This window comes from Dendropsophus ebraccatus, chromosome 3 (assembly GCF_027789765.1).
Source record: "Dendropsophus ebraccatus isolate aDenEbr1 chromosome 3, aDenEbr1.pat, whole genome shotgun sequence".
NCBI classification, from domain to species: domain Eukaryota; kingdom Metazoa; phylum Chordata; class Amphibia; order Anura; family Hylidae; genus Dendropsophus; species Dendropsophus ebraccatus.
In genome coordinates, this window is record NC_091456.1 from 172,707,076 (window position 1) to 172,726,440 (window position 19,365).

The following is a 19,365-nucleotide window of genomic DNA, read 5'->3' on the forward strand; positions in this document are numbered from 1 at the left end:
CAGCATTTGACGCCCAGTGGCTGGAGAAGTTGGATGCCGCTTTAGAACTGCCAGGAAAACATGCATACAGCCTATGGACTATGGCTGTATCCATGTTTTCCAGGACATAGGACATCCAACTTCTCCAGCTGCCGGGAGTCAAATGCTGCGCGATTGGGTTCGGAGAACATTATCAAAGCCAAACTGTTCAGCAGGTCCGCTCAACACTACCCATAAGCCCTAGGGGCCATAAAGTGTGACTATTACCTGATAACCCCTGATCTCATAGTTATATGACTTCTGTTACGGGATATAATTCGGAAATTATAGGGGTTATCCACTTTCTTTCAGAGACAGCACCACTCTTATTTACAGTTTGGGTGCAGGTATTGTAACTCAGTTCCATTGAAGTGAATGGAGCTTAATTACAAACCACACCTGACCTGGAGACAAGAGCGGTGCTGTCTCTGGAAGAAAGTGGCCATGTTTTTGTAGAGCTGGAGAACCCCTTTAAGTTTTCCCAAGTTTCTTAATAGGAGCCTCTACGCTGCTCTGGGAATCTGAGCCGTCTACAATTTGAGCCTGTTCCCCTGGTATTAATAGCTGGCTGTTCCTTGTTCTGAGATGGCACTCCGACATTAAAATGCATTGCTTAGCAACAAATATTGTATTTTGTTGATGTCTTTGACACAAAATAATAAATCATTCTTCCCAACCTTTTCTACTTTGTACGTTTGTGGCGAACTGAAAGCGTCTGCCAAAAAATGTAAGTGCTGCCATAAGTTCTTTGGAGAAGTTCTGCGAAAAGTAGACAAATGCGAACTAATGTCAGGGAAGGAGGATAGACCATATCTATAATCGCTAAAAATCCTCTATTCTAGACAAATCTGAAAATTCCCTGGAATTGATGGAATAATACTAGTTATAGCAAGTGTAGAAAAAAACTTTTCAAGGCTACTCCTAGAGAACAATGCTCAAAAAATTAAATAATGTTTTCTGTACAGTTAAAGGGAATCTGTCACTAGATTTATGGTGCTTAAATGAGGGCAGCATAAACTATTGACAGAAATGCCGAACAGATCGGTGTGTTACTTACATCATTCTGTTCAGCCGTTCTCCTAATATGCAGGAGAATAGGATTCTGGCCACACCCCCTCCCCCTGCCCTCCAGCTGCCTATACACAGCATGGATAGATAACTGCCAATCAGCAGCATAGAGCAGACAACTCCTTCCATAGTATGGGACTATGAAATCTTTGCTTCATCTTGGTGGGATTAAAAGGGGTATCTTAAAGGGAAATTATTTTTTTTTCAGTCTGATAGAGTGCTCTCTACTGCCACCTCTGTCCATGTCAGGAACTGTCCAGAACAGTAGCAAATCATAAAAAAGCTTTCCTGCTGTGGACAGTTCCTGACATGGACAGAGGTGGCAGCAGAGAGCACTATGTCAGACTGGAAAGAATACACCACTTCCTACAGGACATACAGCAGCTGATAAGTACTGGAAAAACTGAGATTTTTTTTTTTTTATAGAAGTAAATTACAAATCTTTATAACTTTGTGTCACCAGTTGATTTAAAAGAAAACATTTTTCACCGTGTTACCTCTTTAATGCTCCTATAAGGACATGTTCACATATGCCAGATGATCACATCACATCTCCTGTATCCTGGATCATCTCTAAGTTTGGTGCCAAATGGGATGCTTGGTATAACACATCCAGCTTGTTGCCTCTTTGGGCTCTCACAAGCACCATGGTCTAGGAGTACCCCCACCCTCTGCACTAGTAGTATACGTACACCCCTAGATAAGAGGCATTGAGCCGTATATACTTGGTAGCCGCAATAATCCACTGTTCATTCGCGGTATAATGGCTGATATTTCACATCTGGGGAAGAGAACCTCAATTGACATTTCAGATTGTTTGAAAACACATCAACCTTCATATTGTGATGGAATAAAGTTCATTCTGTCAATCCGAGAAGCAAATATAAATGTTTAATTAGCCGCGGTTGATTTCATGAATGACCGGGGCCAGGAGGCAGCGGGATATGTCCTGCTCGCTCTACATTTACATCTCGGCTGTCAGGAGGACAAGTGGCACATGACATTTTCTGAGAATTTTTATAGAAGTAATTTTGATAAATTTAAAGAGAACTTTACTTTCATTACTTTCATGCTGCCCGAAACACAAGTCGTCAGGCAGTCTGTAGAGACTTCTCCCTACTACACTACTCTTGATTGATAGGTCTGTGTGAGTATAAGAAGAGATCTATCAATCTAGGCCAGCAAAGCAATAAGAAGCCCCGATGATGACTCGTGGTTCAGGCAGCATGATACAAGTCTCCTAGATGATGCCTTTAGTCTGAATTATAAATCTGGTAGTGACTATATTCAGTTCACTTTGGCAGATATAACCCACTCTTGATCTCATAGCATGAATGTCTTCCTCTGCCTCCAATGGACGATATCTAGAGATGAGCGAACCTGGAGCATGCTCGAGTCGATCCGAACCCGAACTTTCGGCATTTGATTAGCGGTGGCTGCTGAACTTGGATAAAGCCCTAAGGCTATGTGGAAAACATGGATATAGTCATTGGCTGTATCCATGTTTTCCAGACAACCTTAGAGCTTTATCCAAGTTCAGCAGCCCCAGCTAATCAAATACCGAACGTTTGGGTTCGGATCGACTCGAACCCGAACCCGGTTCGCTCATCTCTAAAGATAACACGATTACCATCCAACAATGGACCATGTAATGAATTGGCTGTCAAAATTTTCTGTTGAAGGGAAGCTATCCCCATAGTATATTATATAACTAGCTGGTTGGTGGTGGTCTGACCACCATGACTGATTAGACAAAAGAAGAGCCCGTGGAGCCTCATCGAAGAGTCTAGAAACACCCATAAGTCAATGTAATGAAAAACCCATAAGTCAATGTAATGAAAAACCAAGGTCAGGTATCCATCAACATACAGCTGTTTCGGTGTGTTGCCCCTCATCAGAGTGGAGCAGGATTCTGGCTAGGTAGGAGCAATGCCTAGTAGAGCCATAAGTGAAACAGATCGCTGATCTCAGACCTTTTAGACTGATTAGACAAATGGACATTAGTTATCTATTAAGCGAATTAAGTGCCAGAGCCCAAGCCCATCCTCTGCTCCATTGAACACCTGCCAGTGTTTAGGAGTCCCTAAAGAGTGACTGGAACAATAGCCAAGAACACCTCACTGTTAGCTAGATAACCTTTAAACTTGTACCCATTTTCTATGTTGGTTTGGAGTTCTGGATCAACTTCTGGTGACGCTAAGATTGGGTATGAAGATCAGACATCACCAAAGTTGTCCCCAAATGTTGACAACTAAGCTTGTAAATGAGAACGTGACAACCTCTACTGAGAAAGTTCATGCCCTTAAAAAGCCATATAAATTATTCTTCATGGGCAGAGTGGTCAAACCAGAGAAATTTATCGATGAAAGTGTTGAGCGAAGTTGCCGAACTGTTTAGATTTCAGATTTTACTCCCGACATCTGGGGAAGTTAGATGCCGTACTAGGGAGTCCAGAAAAACATAGGCCATAGGCTCTATTCATGTTTTTTAGGCCTCCCTGGGGCCACATCTAACTTCTTCAGATGTCGGGAGTCAAATACCAAGCATTCGTGTTAGGAGAACATTGCTGAACCCAAACAGTTCCGCCCAATACTAATGATAATGATAACTTTAGACAGCCCTTTTCTGACCTGTTACGAAAGTGGGGTGTCATAGAAGATCTGTCCTAATGTTCCATTTCTGAAGGACCTACCCTATCCATACAGGGCAGTCGTCAACCACTGGCTTAGTAGTCTACATCAAACCTTTCATTTCTTACATTGGGCTAGACTCCAGTCCTCCAGAGTTGGTCAGGACCACACTCTACCCAACATGGTACCAAATAATGTTAAAAATGTCTCTATATAGTATCTAAGTTTTGGAGTTTGGCCCTAGCCAAGCTGTTATCTTACCTCCCTGTAACTAGTATTCTCTTGTTTCATATATTGTATATATTGTTAGGCTTAGTCTCATCTACAATAACACAATTATACATCCAACTAATAACAAAATGTTAGGTGTCTTGGATCAAAAACTTAATTTAAAGGAGATTTATGGATTTGTCCAAGGCGCAGATGAAATGAGGCTGTACAGCCTGCCGAATGCGTAAAATAATAACAGGGACTCATATGAACTGGAACGGTATGTAACTCTACCAGGTATCTGACGTTCAAAGTCTGGTCCCAAGCCTAAATCCAGGAGCCGAGGTCACATTATCAGATTGAGTTCATGGAACGAAATGACGAAGATGGCTTCTCATTTCAAAATCAACTTCGAGAGTCTTTCAATGAAACCCATAGGTCACCACGGGGCAGCGCAAAAAAAAAAAAAAAAAGCTGCCGCTATCTAGTTCTCTACGATCTTCCTGGGTAGATAAATGGAAGACTTAAGACCCTAGAGCTGTTGTAGGCTTTGCCATATCAAGTGAGCAGAACAGATGTAATAAAATCCCATCTCTGTCTGTAGAGCTTAACTTCCATAGGTCACCGCTGATCATTCCTCAGAGATTTCGGCTGCTATATAACTTTAATGCCTCCGGTGACTTTGATGAGAAGAAAATGCATCACCCTCTAGGAAAGACAGCGGCGTATAAAGAAGCCTCGTGACTTTGATACTGAAATGAAAGATTGTATTCTTCACCGAATGCGAGAGATTTAAGATGCTGGGGCTTTACATGTCCCATATATCTGGGGAGAAAAATCTATTAACTATGCGTCACGTGGATATTATAGATATTGGGGAACTGTAGGTTACAACATGGGACTAACACTAGAGGTGGCCTATAAGGGTCAGACTTGGGCTATAAGGGTTACACTTGGGCCATAAGTGTTGGACTTGGGCTATAAGGGTCAGACTTGGGCTATAAGGGTCAGACTTGGGCTATTATTGTCGGATTTGGGCTTCAAGGGTTACACTTGGGCCATAAGGGTCGGAATTGGGCTATAAGGGTTGGACTTGGGCCATAAGGGTCAGACTTGGGCTATAAGGCCCGGACTTGCCCTCAAATCGACTTCTACTGAATTGGCCATTGGATTCGATTTGGATTTAAAAATCCATTGAAAAGTTGCATGACATTCTGAGGTATCCTAGAAATGTATCTAACTGTGTCAAAGCATCACAACCCTAATCTTAAATTATGGGTTACGCTTAGTAGATTTAGGGTTAGTAGGGTTAGGGTCTCATTTTTTGCCAATATAATGCTCACTCACCATCACTATTGCTGCAGTGTCATCTGTTTCATAGCAGCTCTGCTGCATCCATACATTTATCTGGGTCATGTGACTAGTAATGATCAGCCACCATCTTGACTTAAAGTTTTTACTTCATTCTCCAAACCTGTTCAATTCCATGATTCATCACATGAGCAGCTAGAGCCAGAACCACCTGCCCGCTAGGAGGACAATGTAGTAATTTTAATCTCAATATATCTGTAAAAATACATGCTATGTGTGATATCAGCTGAATAATCAACATCAGTGTTTCTGTCTCCCCCCTCCGAAGAGCTTGTATGGAACAGTCCATGCAGGCAGTTCTGCTGGCTGAGATTGTGTCTCCACTGGGAGCACATAGACACATGTCATTTCCAGGGGGTCACCATGAGACCACATGGCTAATGGAAGAAAAACTAACCCTGAGTTATGTGACTGTCTCTTACTAACCCTCAACCCTTCTTGTGAACAACAGAATAGCATTTTTATCCATCCCTATATAGTATATGGTCAACTTTTTATTGAAGCCATTAAAGTGGGTTTATTAAAGAGGTTGTTCGGGTGGTAGAAAGGTTTTACCATTTTTTGGCATCTATGCTCCACTTGCAGCTTTTAAAATATGGACGGGCTTTCTTTCTTACTATGATTTATATCGGGAATCAAGACATCTTTAATAAATTTAGCCCATCTTGGCCTTACCTATGCCCTATATGTAGGATCTATGGATAAGCAAAGTGTTCAACCGATACCAAGAGGAAACCTAACGCAATTTATTGTGGACCCTGAACGAAGAAAATTAATTCTGCCTGAATTTTTAGGGGTGTGGCTAAAAAAATTGGAGGGGTGGCAGTAACATCCAAGACCAGGTGCCAAAGGGGGCCCAAAGCCGCCATATAAAAAGCATTATGGCTAGAGTTGAGCGGACTTGCTGAACTGTTCGTACTCGGTAATGTTCTCGAACACTCAGCATTAGACTTTGGGTGGCTGGAGAAGTTGGGTGCTGCCCTAGGACGTCCTAGAAAACAGGTATAGACCCACAGGCTATATCCATGTCTTCCTGACAACCTGGTGGCATCAAACCTCTCCAGCCACCAGGAGTCAAATGCTGAGCATTCATGTTCGGAGAACATTGCCGAGTCCGAACAGTTCGGCAAGTCCATTTGATACTCATTATGACCCATTATTACTTGGGGCCAAGGAGCTTGAGGCTTCGCTTCTCCTCTTTTTCGACTCTTTCGACTAAACAAGAACTCTTTCTCGTCTCGTCTTTCATACTTTACCGGCCAGCATTTACTGGTTGGACGTTGTTATAGGCAATGGCTCCTCTATGAGTTGCTGAAAGATCTCCATCACATGTAGTTATAGTGTCACATAATACATTTAATCCTACAACACCACAGAGTAATAAAGTGTAAAGACCCCTCAGTTACTACTGATTCCTCATGACGTTGCGTCTCCAGCCTGGTGATATACAATGATGATCCCGTCTACAGCTCTACCGCCAGATATTCTTATGAAATAAAGGCTTCATAAATGCGTCCCCAGGGCCCCGAGACCACGGAGCAGAAATCCCACTGACACTGGTTTATTTCCGTAATGGTTGATAAATGACAGCGACTCTCGCTAACGCTCCGGAGCAAATTTAAGGATGACATGGAGCCATCGGGGACAATAGATGACACTTTCAGGATCCTCAAGAACTCCCAAATTAGATTTTTTTCCTTAAAGAGGCCAAAATGTCTCCAATAAGGAAGCGGACGATTGTCTTCAACCGGTTGTTTCCATCTAATAGGGTTGTTGATCCACAGGCTTAATCAGATTGACTGTGTTATATTGTGTGTGCGGGGAGACATCATAGAGTGATGATGGGGATCTTCCTGTGTCTATTGATCTTCGGGTAAGTGCCTTTGCTTGCGGAGTGAAGCCAGGCCTCCTGACCTGTGACCCCTCCGCAGAAGAAGAGGAAAGTCATTAATATTCATCCTGAGATGTAGCCTTCTTCTTGACAGGGTCCCATGTTGCCAGGTCGGGATAATGAAGCGCTAGTGGCTTCTGGACTAAGCTGTTTCATCTGTTTCCAAGGATTGTTAACCCCACCAATGCCTGACTCAATACTGCTACCTCACTGTAGATCGTCTGGTGGACATGAGCCATAAGGGACTGTGAACAGATATAAGTGTCTATGGCGGTAGAATCATTATTAAAGGGAACTAGTAAAATTTTATCATTTGTTTTATGTATTTTCTTACCATATCTAGATAGATTCTATAATTTGTTGGGCTCAGACCACTCACTGTTTGGCAATGTTCAGGAGCCCCATACAGAATGAATAGCGGACTGGCCACGTTTGGGGACCACTTTCTTCTGTTATCAGTCTCACCAGTTCTACCCTACCCTGCATCTAGGGGAAACCTTTTGGACATAAAAAGTAGGGAGCACCTGGCGGTATTCGTCAGGCCTGGTATAGTGGTATTATCCAGTCACAGTATGGTGGTATTGGTCAGGTCTGGTATGGCAGTGTTATCCAGTCACAGTATGGCGGTATTGGTCAGGTCTGGTATGGCAGTGTTATCCAGTCATAGTATGGTGGTATTGGTCAGGTCTGGTATGGCAGTGTTATCCAGTCACAGTATGGCGGTATTGGTCAGGTCTGGTATGGCAGTGTTATCCAGTCATAGTATGGTGGTATTGGTCAGGTCTGGTGTGGCAGTGTTATCCAGTCACAGTATGGTGGTACTGGTCAGGTCTGATGTGGCAGTTGTTATCCAGTCACAGTATGGTGGTATTGGTCAGGTCTGGTATGGCAGTGTTATCCAGTCACAGTATGGTGGTATTGGTCAGGTCTGGTGTGGCAGTGTTATCCAGTCACAGTATGGCGGTATTGGTCAGGTCTGGTATGGCAGTGTTATCCAGTCACAGTATGGCGGTATTGGTCAGGTCTGGTATGGTGGCATATAGTCACAGTATGGTGGTATTGGTCAGGTCTGGTATGGTGGTATATAGTCACTGTATGGTGGCATTGGTCAGGTCTTGTATGGCTGTGTTATCCAGTCACAGTATGGTGGTATTGGTCAGGTCTGGTATGGCAGTGTTATCCAGTCACAGTATGGCGGTATTGGTCAGGTCTGGTATGGTGGCATATAGTCACAGTATGGTGGTATTGGTCAGGTCTGGTATGGTGGTATATAGTCACTGTATGGTGGCATTGGTCAGGTCTTGTATGGCTGTGTTATCCAGTCACAGTATGGTGGTATTGGTCAGGTCTGGTATGGTGGTGTTATCCAGTTACAATATGGTGGTATTGGTCAGGTCTGGTGTGGCGGTGTTATCCAGTCACAGTATGGCGGTATTGGTCAGGTCTGGTGTGGCAGTGTTAGCCAGTCACAGTATGGTGGTATTGGTCAGGTCTGTTATGGCGGTGTTATCCAGTCACAGTATGGTGGTATTGGTCAGGTCTGGTATGGCAGTGTTATCTAGTCACAGTATGGGAGTATTGGTCAGGTCTGGTGTGGCATGTTATACAGTCACTGTATGGCGGTATTGGTCATGTGTGGTGTAGCGGTGTTATCCAGTCACAGTATGGTAGTATTGGTCAGGTCTGGTATGGCGGTGTCATCCAGTCACAGTATGGTGGTATTGGTCAGGTCTGGTGTGGCGGTGTTATCCAGTCAGAGTATGGTGGTATTGGTCAGGTCTATTATGGCGGTGTTATCCAGTCACAGTATGGTGGTATTGGTCAGGTCTATTATGGCGGTGTTATCCAGTCAGAGTATAGTGGTATTGGTCAGGTCTATTATGGCGGTGTTATCCAGTCACAGTATGGCGGTATTGGTCAGGTCTGGTGTGGCAGTGGTAAATGTGACGCCTGGAGCTATTACCTACCAATCTAAGCAGTTAAAAACTATGAAAAACGCGATTCAGACAATGTTTCTACAAGTAGAGAAATGCATGTGGCCGAGACAACGCTCCCCAAGATGGGGACGTCTTCAGGTCTAGTGCCTAGGGCAGCAGCAGCTGTTAATACGGCCCTGACTGTAACCTATCCATACATTACACAATGGGAAGTGTGTAATGATCCATTCTTCCTGCGGGGGAGCTATAGAGAAATGGAATACCTGTTGCTGGTTTCCCCAGATCTGATTGCTGGATGTCTCAGCAGTAGAATGCTGTGTAATATTCTTATAATTCTAATATATAGTTCTAATAGGGTCTAATGAAGAAATATTAGATTTATCTTTAGTAAGGCTTGAATATGTATTTATCCTTTTGTATTTTATTTATCAAATTGATAATTTACCGATACGGTATATACATATGTTAATGAATTAATGTTTTTTTTCATTGTTTTTATTCTGTTTTTTCCTCATCCATGCGTCTGCCCTCTGTAGTAAATGTTTTATACATATTACAGATCATTAAGGCCATTCTTTTACTCCGGATAAGGCTCAGTCTGCCTGAATGAATGCCGAGCAGTTCAGGGTAATATTGTTGTGGCCGGCGAATAAATCGTTTCAGTGTCATACAAATAAATAAAACTTTATATACAATGGGATTACTTCTCTATGCACATTAACCTTCCTGTCGAAAAGGATGCAGACGCCCTGGAGCGAGTACAAAAAAAAACTTAATCTGACATCACTGATGATACACTTGTCCATTAGATTTACCTTAGTAGTGTGGATAGGAAGAGAGGGGGCAAAAAAAGGCTGTCTATAGAAAGGGATTGTAACAGTGACATCTGATGGGCGGAAAGGGTACTGCACTCTATTCACCACAATCCAAATGATTCCTATAGGTATTGATGGTTAACACAATCCTTGATTTACATAGCATCATCGCATTAGATCAGGGATGGGGAACCTCTGGCCCTACAGCTGTTGAAAAACTACAATTCCCATCATGCCTGGACAGTCAGGCATGATGGGAATTGTAGTTTTGCAACAGCTGGAGGGCCAAGGTTCCCCATCCCTGCGATAGATAGATAGATAGATAGATAGATAGATAGATAGATAGATAGGAGATAGATAGATAGGAGATAGATAGATAGGAGATAGATAGATAGGAGATAGATAGATAGGAGATAGATAGATAGATAGATAGATAGATAGGAGATAGATAGATAGATAGATAGATAGGAGAGAGATAGATAGATGATAGATAGATAGATAGATAGATACTGTAGGAAATAGATAATAGATAGATAGATTCTCTCTCTCTGTCTCAGCCCCAGGACTTGCGCTCTGCTCTCTCTTGCAGTCAGGCAGGATTGTCAGGGAACATTTACATAGATGGCGGTGGCGGGGTGTCAGCAGTCACAGCACCCGCCGTCATCTGCCTGACAGCTGTAGGGGAAGAGACAGAACCTGCCCGCACAATCTCCTCCTGACAGCCATTGTGCAGCCCCCACTAATATATGGAGAACCCCTTGAAGGGTAATTGACAGACAGACTCAGTTGCCATAAAGAACAGCTTGTGCCCTATAGAGGGAGGATTCGGAGCTGAACATTTGGTTTGGGAGCTGTTTCGACATGGACGTCAATTGGAAACCACTTGAGACCATGATATTCTCTGCACCATGTCCAATCTCTGAGTATTGGGGGATGAACAGTAAACTATAGACAGTCCCAAATGTCTACAGAGTCCATACTGTTTTGTATGGCTTTTTTTTAAACTCCAGAAATTGATTGACATATTTGGCTCTGCTACATCTACTGTATATTTCTGTACTGGAGAGATGCAGGCACCTATGGTGCTACCAAATGGCCCCTCCGGTACTCTTCATGGATGGTGGATGACTTTGCAGGTCCATAGGGATCCATACTATGGTCATGTACTTGCCTTAGCCCTTACAGAGATGTGTTTGTTAATATGCATTGCCTGTGTTTTGAGTTAACCAACATCAAAGAGCTTTCCAAGAATTGATTGACAAATCTAGCTCTGCTACATCTGTATGGTTCTTCAATTCAAAGAGCAGTATTCGTCTATTGCACTATTAAATGGCTCCTCCAGGTACATTGTTCTCCATGACACTTCTATGGGTTGTGCATGACTTTGCAGTTCCCTCTTAGGCCATGGGCCTTCATTACGCAGAGATGTGTTTGTTAAGATGCATTGGAGTTAACCAACATCAAAGAGTTTTCCAAGAACTAAATGACAAATCCAACTCTGCTACATCTGTAATGTTCTGTATTAGGGATATGCAAATACTAAATGAGGCTTTCAGGTACATCATTCACCATAATACTCCAATGGATTGTATATGACTTTGCAGTTTCATAGGGATCCATATTATGGTCATGATCATGCATTACAGAGATGTGTTTGTTGAGAGTTTTCCAAGAATTAAAGGACAAATCCAGCTCTGCTACATCTGTAATACTCTGTATGAGGTATATGCAGTAACTACTTGAGGCCTCCAGGTACATCAGTCACCATAATACTCCAATGGATTGTGGACAACTTTGCAGGTTCACAGTGATCCATATTGCAGGGATCCCTATTATGTTATCATGTGCATGCATTACAGAGATGTGTTTGTTAAGAGTTTTCCAAGAGTTGAAAGACAAATCCAGCTCTGCTACATCTGTATGCTTCTGTATTTAGCAATATGCAGGTACTAAATGAAGCCTCCAGGTACATCATTCACCATAATACTCCAATGGATTGTATATGACTTTGCAGTTCCATAGGGATCCATATTATGGTCACACGCATGCATTACAGAGATGTGTTTTTTAGGCTATGTTCACACTACGTATCTTTCCGGCCGTAGTGCGAACCGCGAATACACGCACGTAGTATTGAGGTTGATGCGTTCGCTTGAAAGTATACGATATACGGCCGCACAATGCACACTACGTATGAACTTACGACCGGATCGTATACGGCGCCGTGAAAAATTAACAAGACCATTGTTTGAGGACGGAAATGTTCCAATTCACGGCCGTGGATTTCCATGTGGTCCCGTACGAAGTACTTATTTCAGACAAATTGAACTTGACTTTTCGATCCAAAAGGTTCTGTGAGTTTTATTGGGCTGGGCGAAGATTTCCAAGTAAATGACCTGTTTCAGATCGCTTCGAAACAAGCTAGGGAAGCATAACTCTACTACGGGCGTATGTTGGCGGTTCGTACGCACATGTACGGCGGCGTACGAAATGCGGCCGGAATCGTACGCAGTGTGAACATAGCCTTAAACTGCATTTGGTTTAACTAACATCAAAGATTTTTCCAAGAAACCAATGACAAACTCAGTTCTGCTTCATCTGTATTTAAAACCAGCCCAGGGCAGACTGCATCCCATCTGCTGCCAACTGGTGCATTGTTCTCCATCATATTCCTCATGGATTGCAGGCTGGAGGGATCTGCAGATACAGAGAGGAGTATGTCCAGATGTGCTGTCTCAGGTTTTCCAACAACACTATCAACTACTAACAATACTTAATTAAAAATTTCAGCTCTGAAAAAAAAATAAAATAAAATAAAAGACAAATTCAGCTCTGCTACATGTGTCTCCAACCCCCAGCTCTGCTGCTGCTGCTGCTGTAGTGTGAGCTCCAGAGCAGGTAGCAGGTTGGTGAGGCGGTGGGCGGATCAGAGGGCAGCCCCTGGCTAATCCTTTCTTGTCTATGAGGGAGCTGAGCCTGCTGGGGCCCATTATGTGGCTGCTGCTAGAGGAGGCAGGAGGGGAGCAGCAGAGCTTAGGGACTGACAGGCTAGAGATGACTGCCAGACCTTGGGAGAGGGACAAGATGCTTCCTGAGATCTGCTGATCATTCCTGGTGGAACTTCATGAACTCCCTGCAGGAGGAGGAAGAGGAGGCACTGACCAGCACTGAAGGCTCCTGCACATGATCTGATGGAGACAAGTGTGGCCCAAGCCTTGGCTAGCAGTGGTTGGATGTGGACCTCCTGAGCACCTCATGGCCTGACATTGGATCCATCCTTCCTTCTAGTGACCCTCTTATTTGGGATTACACCTCCTTCCTATGGGATTAGACCTACTCTTTGCACTTCACATGGGATTATAATTCTTTGCCTTGGATTATTCTTCCTCTTTGCTCTTGCAGCCTGGCCATGGAGCTACAGGTTGTGTATGGAGCTGTGCTCTGGCTCCTGCTGCCTCCCTCTCTCCTAGCAGGTAATGCTCTCCATGCTGGCAGATGTAGCAGAGCTGGCTGTGTCATAGGAGCCCTGACTGCCACTGTTATTGCTTTATGGTTTTACATGGGATTGCTGAATGTCTAAGGTTAATGTGTCCCCACGATGATAAATTTGTTTTACATAGGACTGCATGTGAATTTACTGGTAGGTTGTTCTCTCTCACAGCTGTTCCAGCTTCTGGCATTGTCTCCTGTATACTTCTATATACATCCTGTAGTCTCCTGTATACTGTGATGTTACTGGAGGGAGAAGGGCCTTGTTAGGGACTGCTCTCAGTCTGTTACATTGTAGCTTCATTGTTGGAAGAGTCTTTTCAGGGAGCACTGTGAGAGGCAGCAGCCCCTCTCCCCATCCCATCCCCCTCTCATATATATATATATATATATATATATATATATATATATATATATATATATGATAAACAGGAGTGTGGGGACCCAGATGCGTCACCGGGTCCCTGGGGATCCTTGGATGGATCCTGGTGGCGCTTACATCCTGCAGTCTTCTATATACTACTATATACTGAACATCCTGCAGTCTCCTGTATACTACTATATACATCCTGCAGTCTCCTATATACTACTATATACATCCTGTAGTCTCCTATATACTACTATATACCTCCTTTAGCCTCCTATATACTTCTATATACCTCCTTTAGCCTCCTATATACTTCTATATACCTCCTTTAGCCTCCTATATACTACTATATACCTCCTTTAGCCTCCTATATACTACTATATACCTCCTTTAGCCTCCTATATACTACTATATACCTCCCTTAGCCTCCTATATACTACTATATACCTCCTTTAGCCTCCTATATACTTCTATATACCTCCTTTAGCCTCCTATATACTTCTATATACCTCCTTTAGCCTCCTATATACTTCTATATACCTCCTTTAGCCTCCTATATACTACTATATACCTCCTTTAGCCTCCTATATACTACTATATACCTCCCTTAGCCTCCTATATACTACTATATACCTCCTTTAGCCTCCCATACATCCAGCAGTCTCCTATATACTCCCATACATCCAGCAGTCTCCTATATACTCCCATACATCCAGCAGTCTCCTATATACTCCCATACATCTAGCAGTCTCCTATATACTCCCATACATCCAGCAGTCTCCTATATACTCCCATACATCCAGCAGTCTCCTATATACTCCCATACAGCCAGCAGTCTCCTATATACTCCCATACATCCAGCAGTCTCCTATATACTCCCATACAGCCAGCAGTCTCCTATATACTCCCATACAGCCAGCAGTCTCCTATATACTCCCATACAGCCAGCAGTCTCCTATATACTCCCATACAGCCAGCAGTCTCCTATATACTCCCATACATCCAGCAGTCTCCTATATACTCCCATACAGCCAGCAGTCTCCTATATACTCCCATACAGCCTGCAGTCTCCTATATACTCCCATACAGCCTGCAGTCTCCTATACAATCTGGGGTGGGTGAGGGGATTTGGGGTCTAACACATTTACATATTGGATTATTGGATTCTTAGAGTATTGGATTCATCAAGTAATAGTTATCCAGGTTATTCTAGGTCACTGTCCATCCATCTCCTGTATATGACTATTAACCTGCAAGCAACTTGTGGTTGTAACCATCCTGACCCCTGACCTAGCTGTAACTAAGATGGATAGGAAATAGATAGATGTGTAATAGATAGATAGATAGATAGATAGATAGGAGAAAGAAAGAAAGAAAGAAAGAAAGAAAGAAAGAAAGAAAGAAAGAAAGAAAGAAAGAAAGAGAAAGAAAAACATTTGTAAATGGAGTTGTGTGTGTATACATCCATTCAGATACTGCGGGTTATTCTAGGTCATCTCCATCACTATTAGTCAGCAAGTAACTCATGGTGCTGATCTTACTCTCTTGACCGATAAGTTATCAGTTGGATAACAGATAGAGATATTAGATAGATAGATAGATAGATAGATAGATAGATAGGAGATAGATAGATAGATAGATAGATAGATAGATGATAGATGGATAGATAGATAGATAGATAGATAGATAGATAGATAGATAGATAGGAGATAGATAGATAGATAGATAGATAGGAGATAGATAGATAGATAGATAGATAGATAGATAGATAGATAGATAGGAGATAGATAGATAGATAGATAGATAGGAGATAGATAGATAGATAGATAGATATAGATAGATAGATAGGAGATAGATAGATGGATAGATAGATAGGAGATAGATAGGAGATAGATAGATAGATAGATAGATAGATAGGAGATAGATAGATAGATAGATAGATAGATAGATAGGAGATAGATAGATAGATAGATAGATAGATAGATATAGATAGATAGATAGGAGATAGATAGATGGATAGATAGATAGGAGATAGATAGGAGATAGATAGATAGATAGATAGATAGATAGATAGATAGATAGATAGGAGATAGATAGATAGATAGATAGATAGATAGATAGATAGGAGATAGATAATTGTTGGTGAGGAAGCCCTCCTGTTCCCTCTAGTCCTCCTTATTATTATTTCCTTTCCTGGTTCCCCTCATGGTCCCCTGGGTATCTCTCCCTGTATATAGATGGTCTCCAGTCCCCACTCTCCAGGTGGGGGGTGGTATGTAGACGGATGGGCTGGGGGTCCTGGGTGGACAGGTTGAGGACCCCCCCCCCCCCTGCTCCCAGTGACAGCCGCTGTCTGTGCCTCCGCATACGGCCATGTCTAATCACTGTTTATCTCCTCGCACTTCTCCCTGATTTGTAAATATTTGGGAATGTTTCCTGCACCCGGCGCTCCGGGGGCAGGTGGTGTAGTGCTCCACGCACCAATTACCATATCCCAAATTATTCCGCAATGTGCCCGGGCTATACAGAGGGGATCCAGGATTCTGCTACTTATTTACTATGTGCTTGATCAGCCAGACATTATAGCAATATTACCATCTCTGATAGACACAACCCACCATGAATATAAAGGGAGCAGTCAGTGCAGGGGAAGTGATGCCATTCCTGGTGCAGGGTAAGTGATGCCACCCTTCTCCAGTGCAGGGTAAGTGATGCCACCCTTCTCCAGTGCAGGGTAAGTGATGCCACCCCTGTCTGGTGCAGGGTAAGAGATGCACCCTTCTCCGGTGCAGGGTAAGTGATGCCACCCCTGTCTGGTGCAGGGTAAGAGATGCCACCCTTCTCTGGTGGAGGGTAAGAGATACCACCCCTCCCCGGGGGAAGGGTAAGTGATGCCACCCCTGCCTGGTGCAGGGTAAGAGATACCACCACTCCATGGTGCAGGGTAAATGATGCCACCCTTCTCCGGTGCAAGGTTAGTGATGCCACCCCCCTCCGGTGCAGGGTAAGTGATGCCTTTCCTCTCCGGTGCAGGGTAAGAGATTCCACCCTTTTCCGGAGTTGGGTAAGAGATGCCACCCCTCTCTGGTGCAGGGTAAGTGATGCCACCCTTCTCCAGAGCAGGGTAAGTGATGCCACCCTTCTCCAGTGTAGGGTAAGTGATGCCACCCCTCTCCGGTGCAGGGTAAGCGATGCCACCCCTCTCCGGTGCAGAGTGGTAACTGACGCAGAAAGAAGCAAACTCCACTATTTTCATTCCTTTCAGTGGAAGGAGGCGTCATCAAAGAGTTTTCTTTCTCTGTATTGCTGTACAGATCACTTTTCAGCAGCCTCCTCCTTATCATCACAGACAGAACGGGCAGTCTCAGCTTAGTTTCAGGCCTAGTGGCCAGAATGAAAACTGCAAGATTTTAGAATTATTGTATAATATAAATAGTAAAATGGAAAATTACAATAAAAAGCAAAAAATAAATCTATACAAGCTTGTGAGAGACATGGACATTGTGGTGGTATGTTGTGAGCGCGCTCATTGGGGCCTTGAAATCAGCGCGGCTACAGTGTATACTATTACGCAGTCACTATTGTTCACACTGGCGCTGTTCTTTTCCATTGAATTTTTTTCTCAGCTTTATAAAAAGACGAATGTGCCGGAATCGTCCTCCGTCCTTGTGTCTACTATTGTATAAAAGAAACAAGTTTTGTTCTGAATGGGAAAGAAAGACGAGTTCACAATATATAGACAATGTAACCAATGCTTCTAACTCCGTAACGTTATAGAGCTATGGCTATGGTGAAACCTGTGGATCTCCAGCTGTGAGCCCCAGCATGATGGGAGTTGTAGTTTTGCAACAGTTGGAGTAACACAGGTTGGGCAGCACTGCTTTAGGGTAACTTAAAGGGGAAACTCCGTCAACTGGTGTCAGAAAGTTATAGAGATGTGTAAATTACTTCTATCTAAAAATCTCTAGTCTTTCTGTGCTTATCAGCTGCTGTATGTCCTGCAGGAAGTGGTGTATTCTTTCCAATCTGACACAGTGCTCTCTGCTGCCACCTCTGTCCATGTCAGGACCTGTCCAGAGCAGGAGAGGTTTTCTATTGGGATTTGCTGCTGCTTTGGACAGTTCCTGCCATGGACAGAGTTGGAAGCAGAGAGCACTGTGTCAGACTTGAAAGAATACACCACTTCCTGCAGGACATACAGCAGCTGACACTGCACTGCACTGGCAGCCATAGGAGTTGTAGTCGTGTTCTGTTATCAAAGCCAGAATTTCAAAGTACTGAAATTCTGGCTATAACTGGTGTCAGTAAGTTATATACACTTGTAAATTACTTCTATTTGAAAATCTACAGTGCTTATCAGCTGCTGTATGTCCTGCAGGAGCTGTCCAGAGCAGTAGCAAATCCCCATAGAAAACCTCTTCTGCTCTGGACAGTTCCTGACATGGACAGAGGTGGCAGCAGAGAGCACTGTGTCAGACTGGAAAGAATACACCACTTCCTGCAGGACATACAGCAGCTAATAAGTACTGGAAGACTTGAGATTTTTAAATAGAATTAATTTACACATTTACATACCAGTTAATTTTTTTTTACCTTTGTTAAAAATTGCAAAAAAAATGTGTACAAATAGATTGGAAAAAAAGTAGCTAAAAATCTACTAATTTTTTTGTGTGTGTGTGAAAAACTGACTTTTTTGAATATATTGACCAATTTTCACTACACCAGTGGTAGAGCAGAGAGGTGTATGTTATTGCTTCTATTATTTGGTTTGTCTCGGTTTTCCGTGTATCACTTTGTTTCTCCTTCATCTCTTTCCTATTGATTTGTGGCGTTTTCTTGGCTCCGGCCAGTTCTCCGTCACCGGTAAATCCTATCTCATCTGTTCCCGCCTGAGGCGCTGGTGGAGTGGGCTGTAGCCATTGTTCAGGCGGAGGCCATGGATTTGGTCTCGTGAAGGCAGCGTGTTATTATGGCTGGCAGCCTATAGACAGGCCTATGTTTTAGAAGCCTCCATACTAATTTACAGCTTAACTCCTTGCGCCACCTCTTAACCCATCTGCTGCACAAAGAGATTAGAGATGTTGCGGCACCTGAGTCACGGCGCTCAGCTGAGTCCCCGCCATTGTTCTCCGGATAATAGGCTTCTTGGGTGCTGGGCTATTCATGGAGGCGGCAGAATGGAGACCCTCATTGTCTCATGTCCTGCCTGTGCCTTGGGTTATGAGCCCCCCGCTCCGGCGTCACACGCCCTTTGTCTCATTCACACTAGATTATTGCTGTTTATTTCCAATGAGCCAAAGTCAATGTCCGATTCCGCAGGCCAGATGGAGATCAAAGGGATCCGGGGGGAAGGGGTGGGGGTATGATCCCCATATGGGTGTATGTGCTCACGCATTTTGGGCTGTATTGGTTTTGGTTATATACTATGAGTTTAAGTTTGGGAGATGCGGCTGAGTTGAGTTTGATAGGTGTAGTAGAGCTGAGTAATCTAGAGCAGGGGTAGGGAATCATGGCTCTCCAGCTGGTGCAAACTACAACTCCCATCATGCCTGGACAGCCTTTGGCTGTC

General features: G+C 43.5%; 1 protein-coding gene across 1 annotated transcript in view; it reads left to right on the forward strand.

Annotated features, from left to right (window-relative positions):
- The first annotated feature begins 11,344 nt into the window (after nucleotides 1–11,344).
- Nucleotides 11,345–19,365, forward strand: part of DCC (DCC netrin 1 receptor) — a 375,839-nt gene continuing 367,818 nt past the window's right edge. The window contains exons 1-2 of the mRNA XM_069963563.1: nucleotides 11,345–11,496; nucleotides 13,343–13,413. Coding sequence (XP_069819664.1) covers nucleotides 11,345–11,496; nucleotides 13,343–13,413 — 223 coding nt within the window. The remainder of the gene's footprint in view (nucleotides 11,497–13,342; nucleotides 13,414–19,365) is intronic.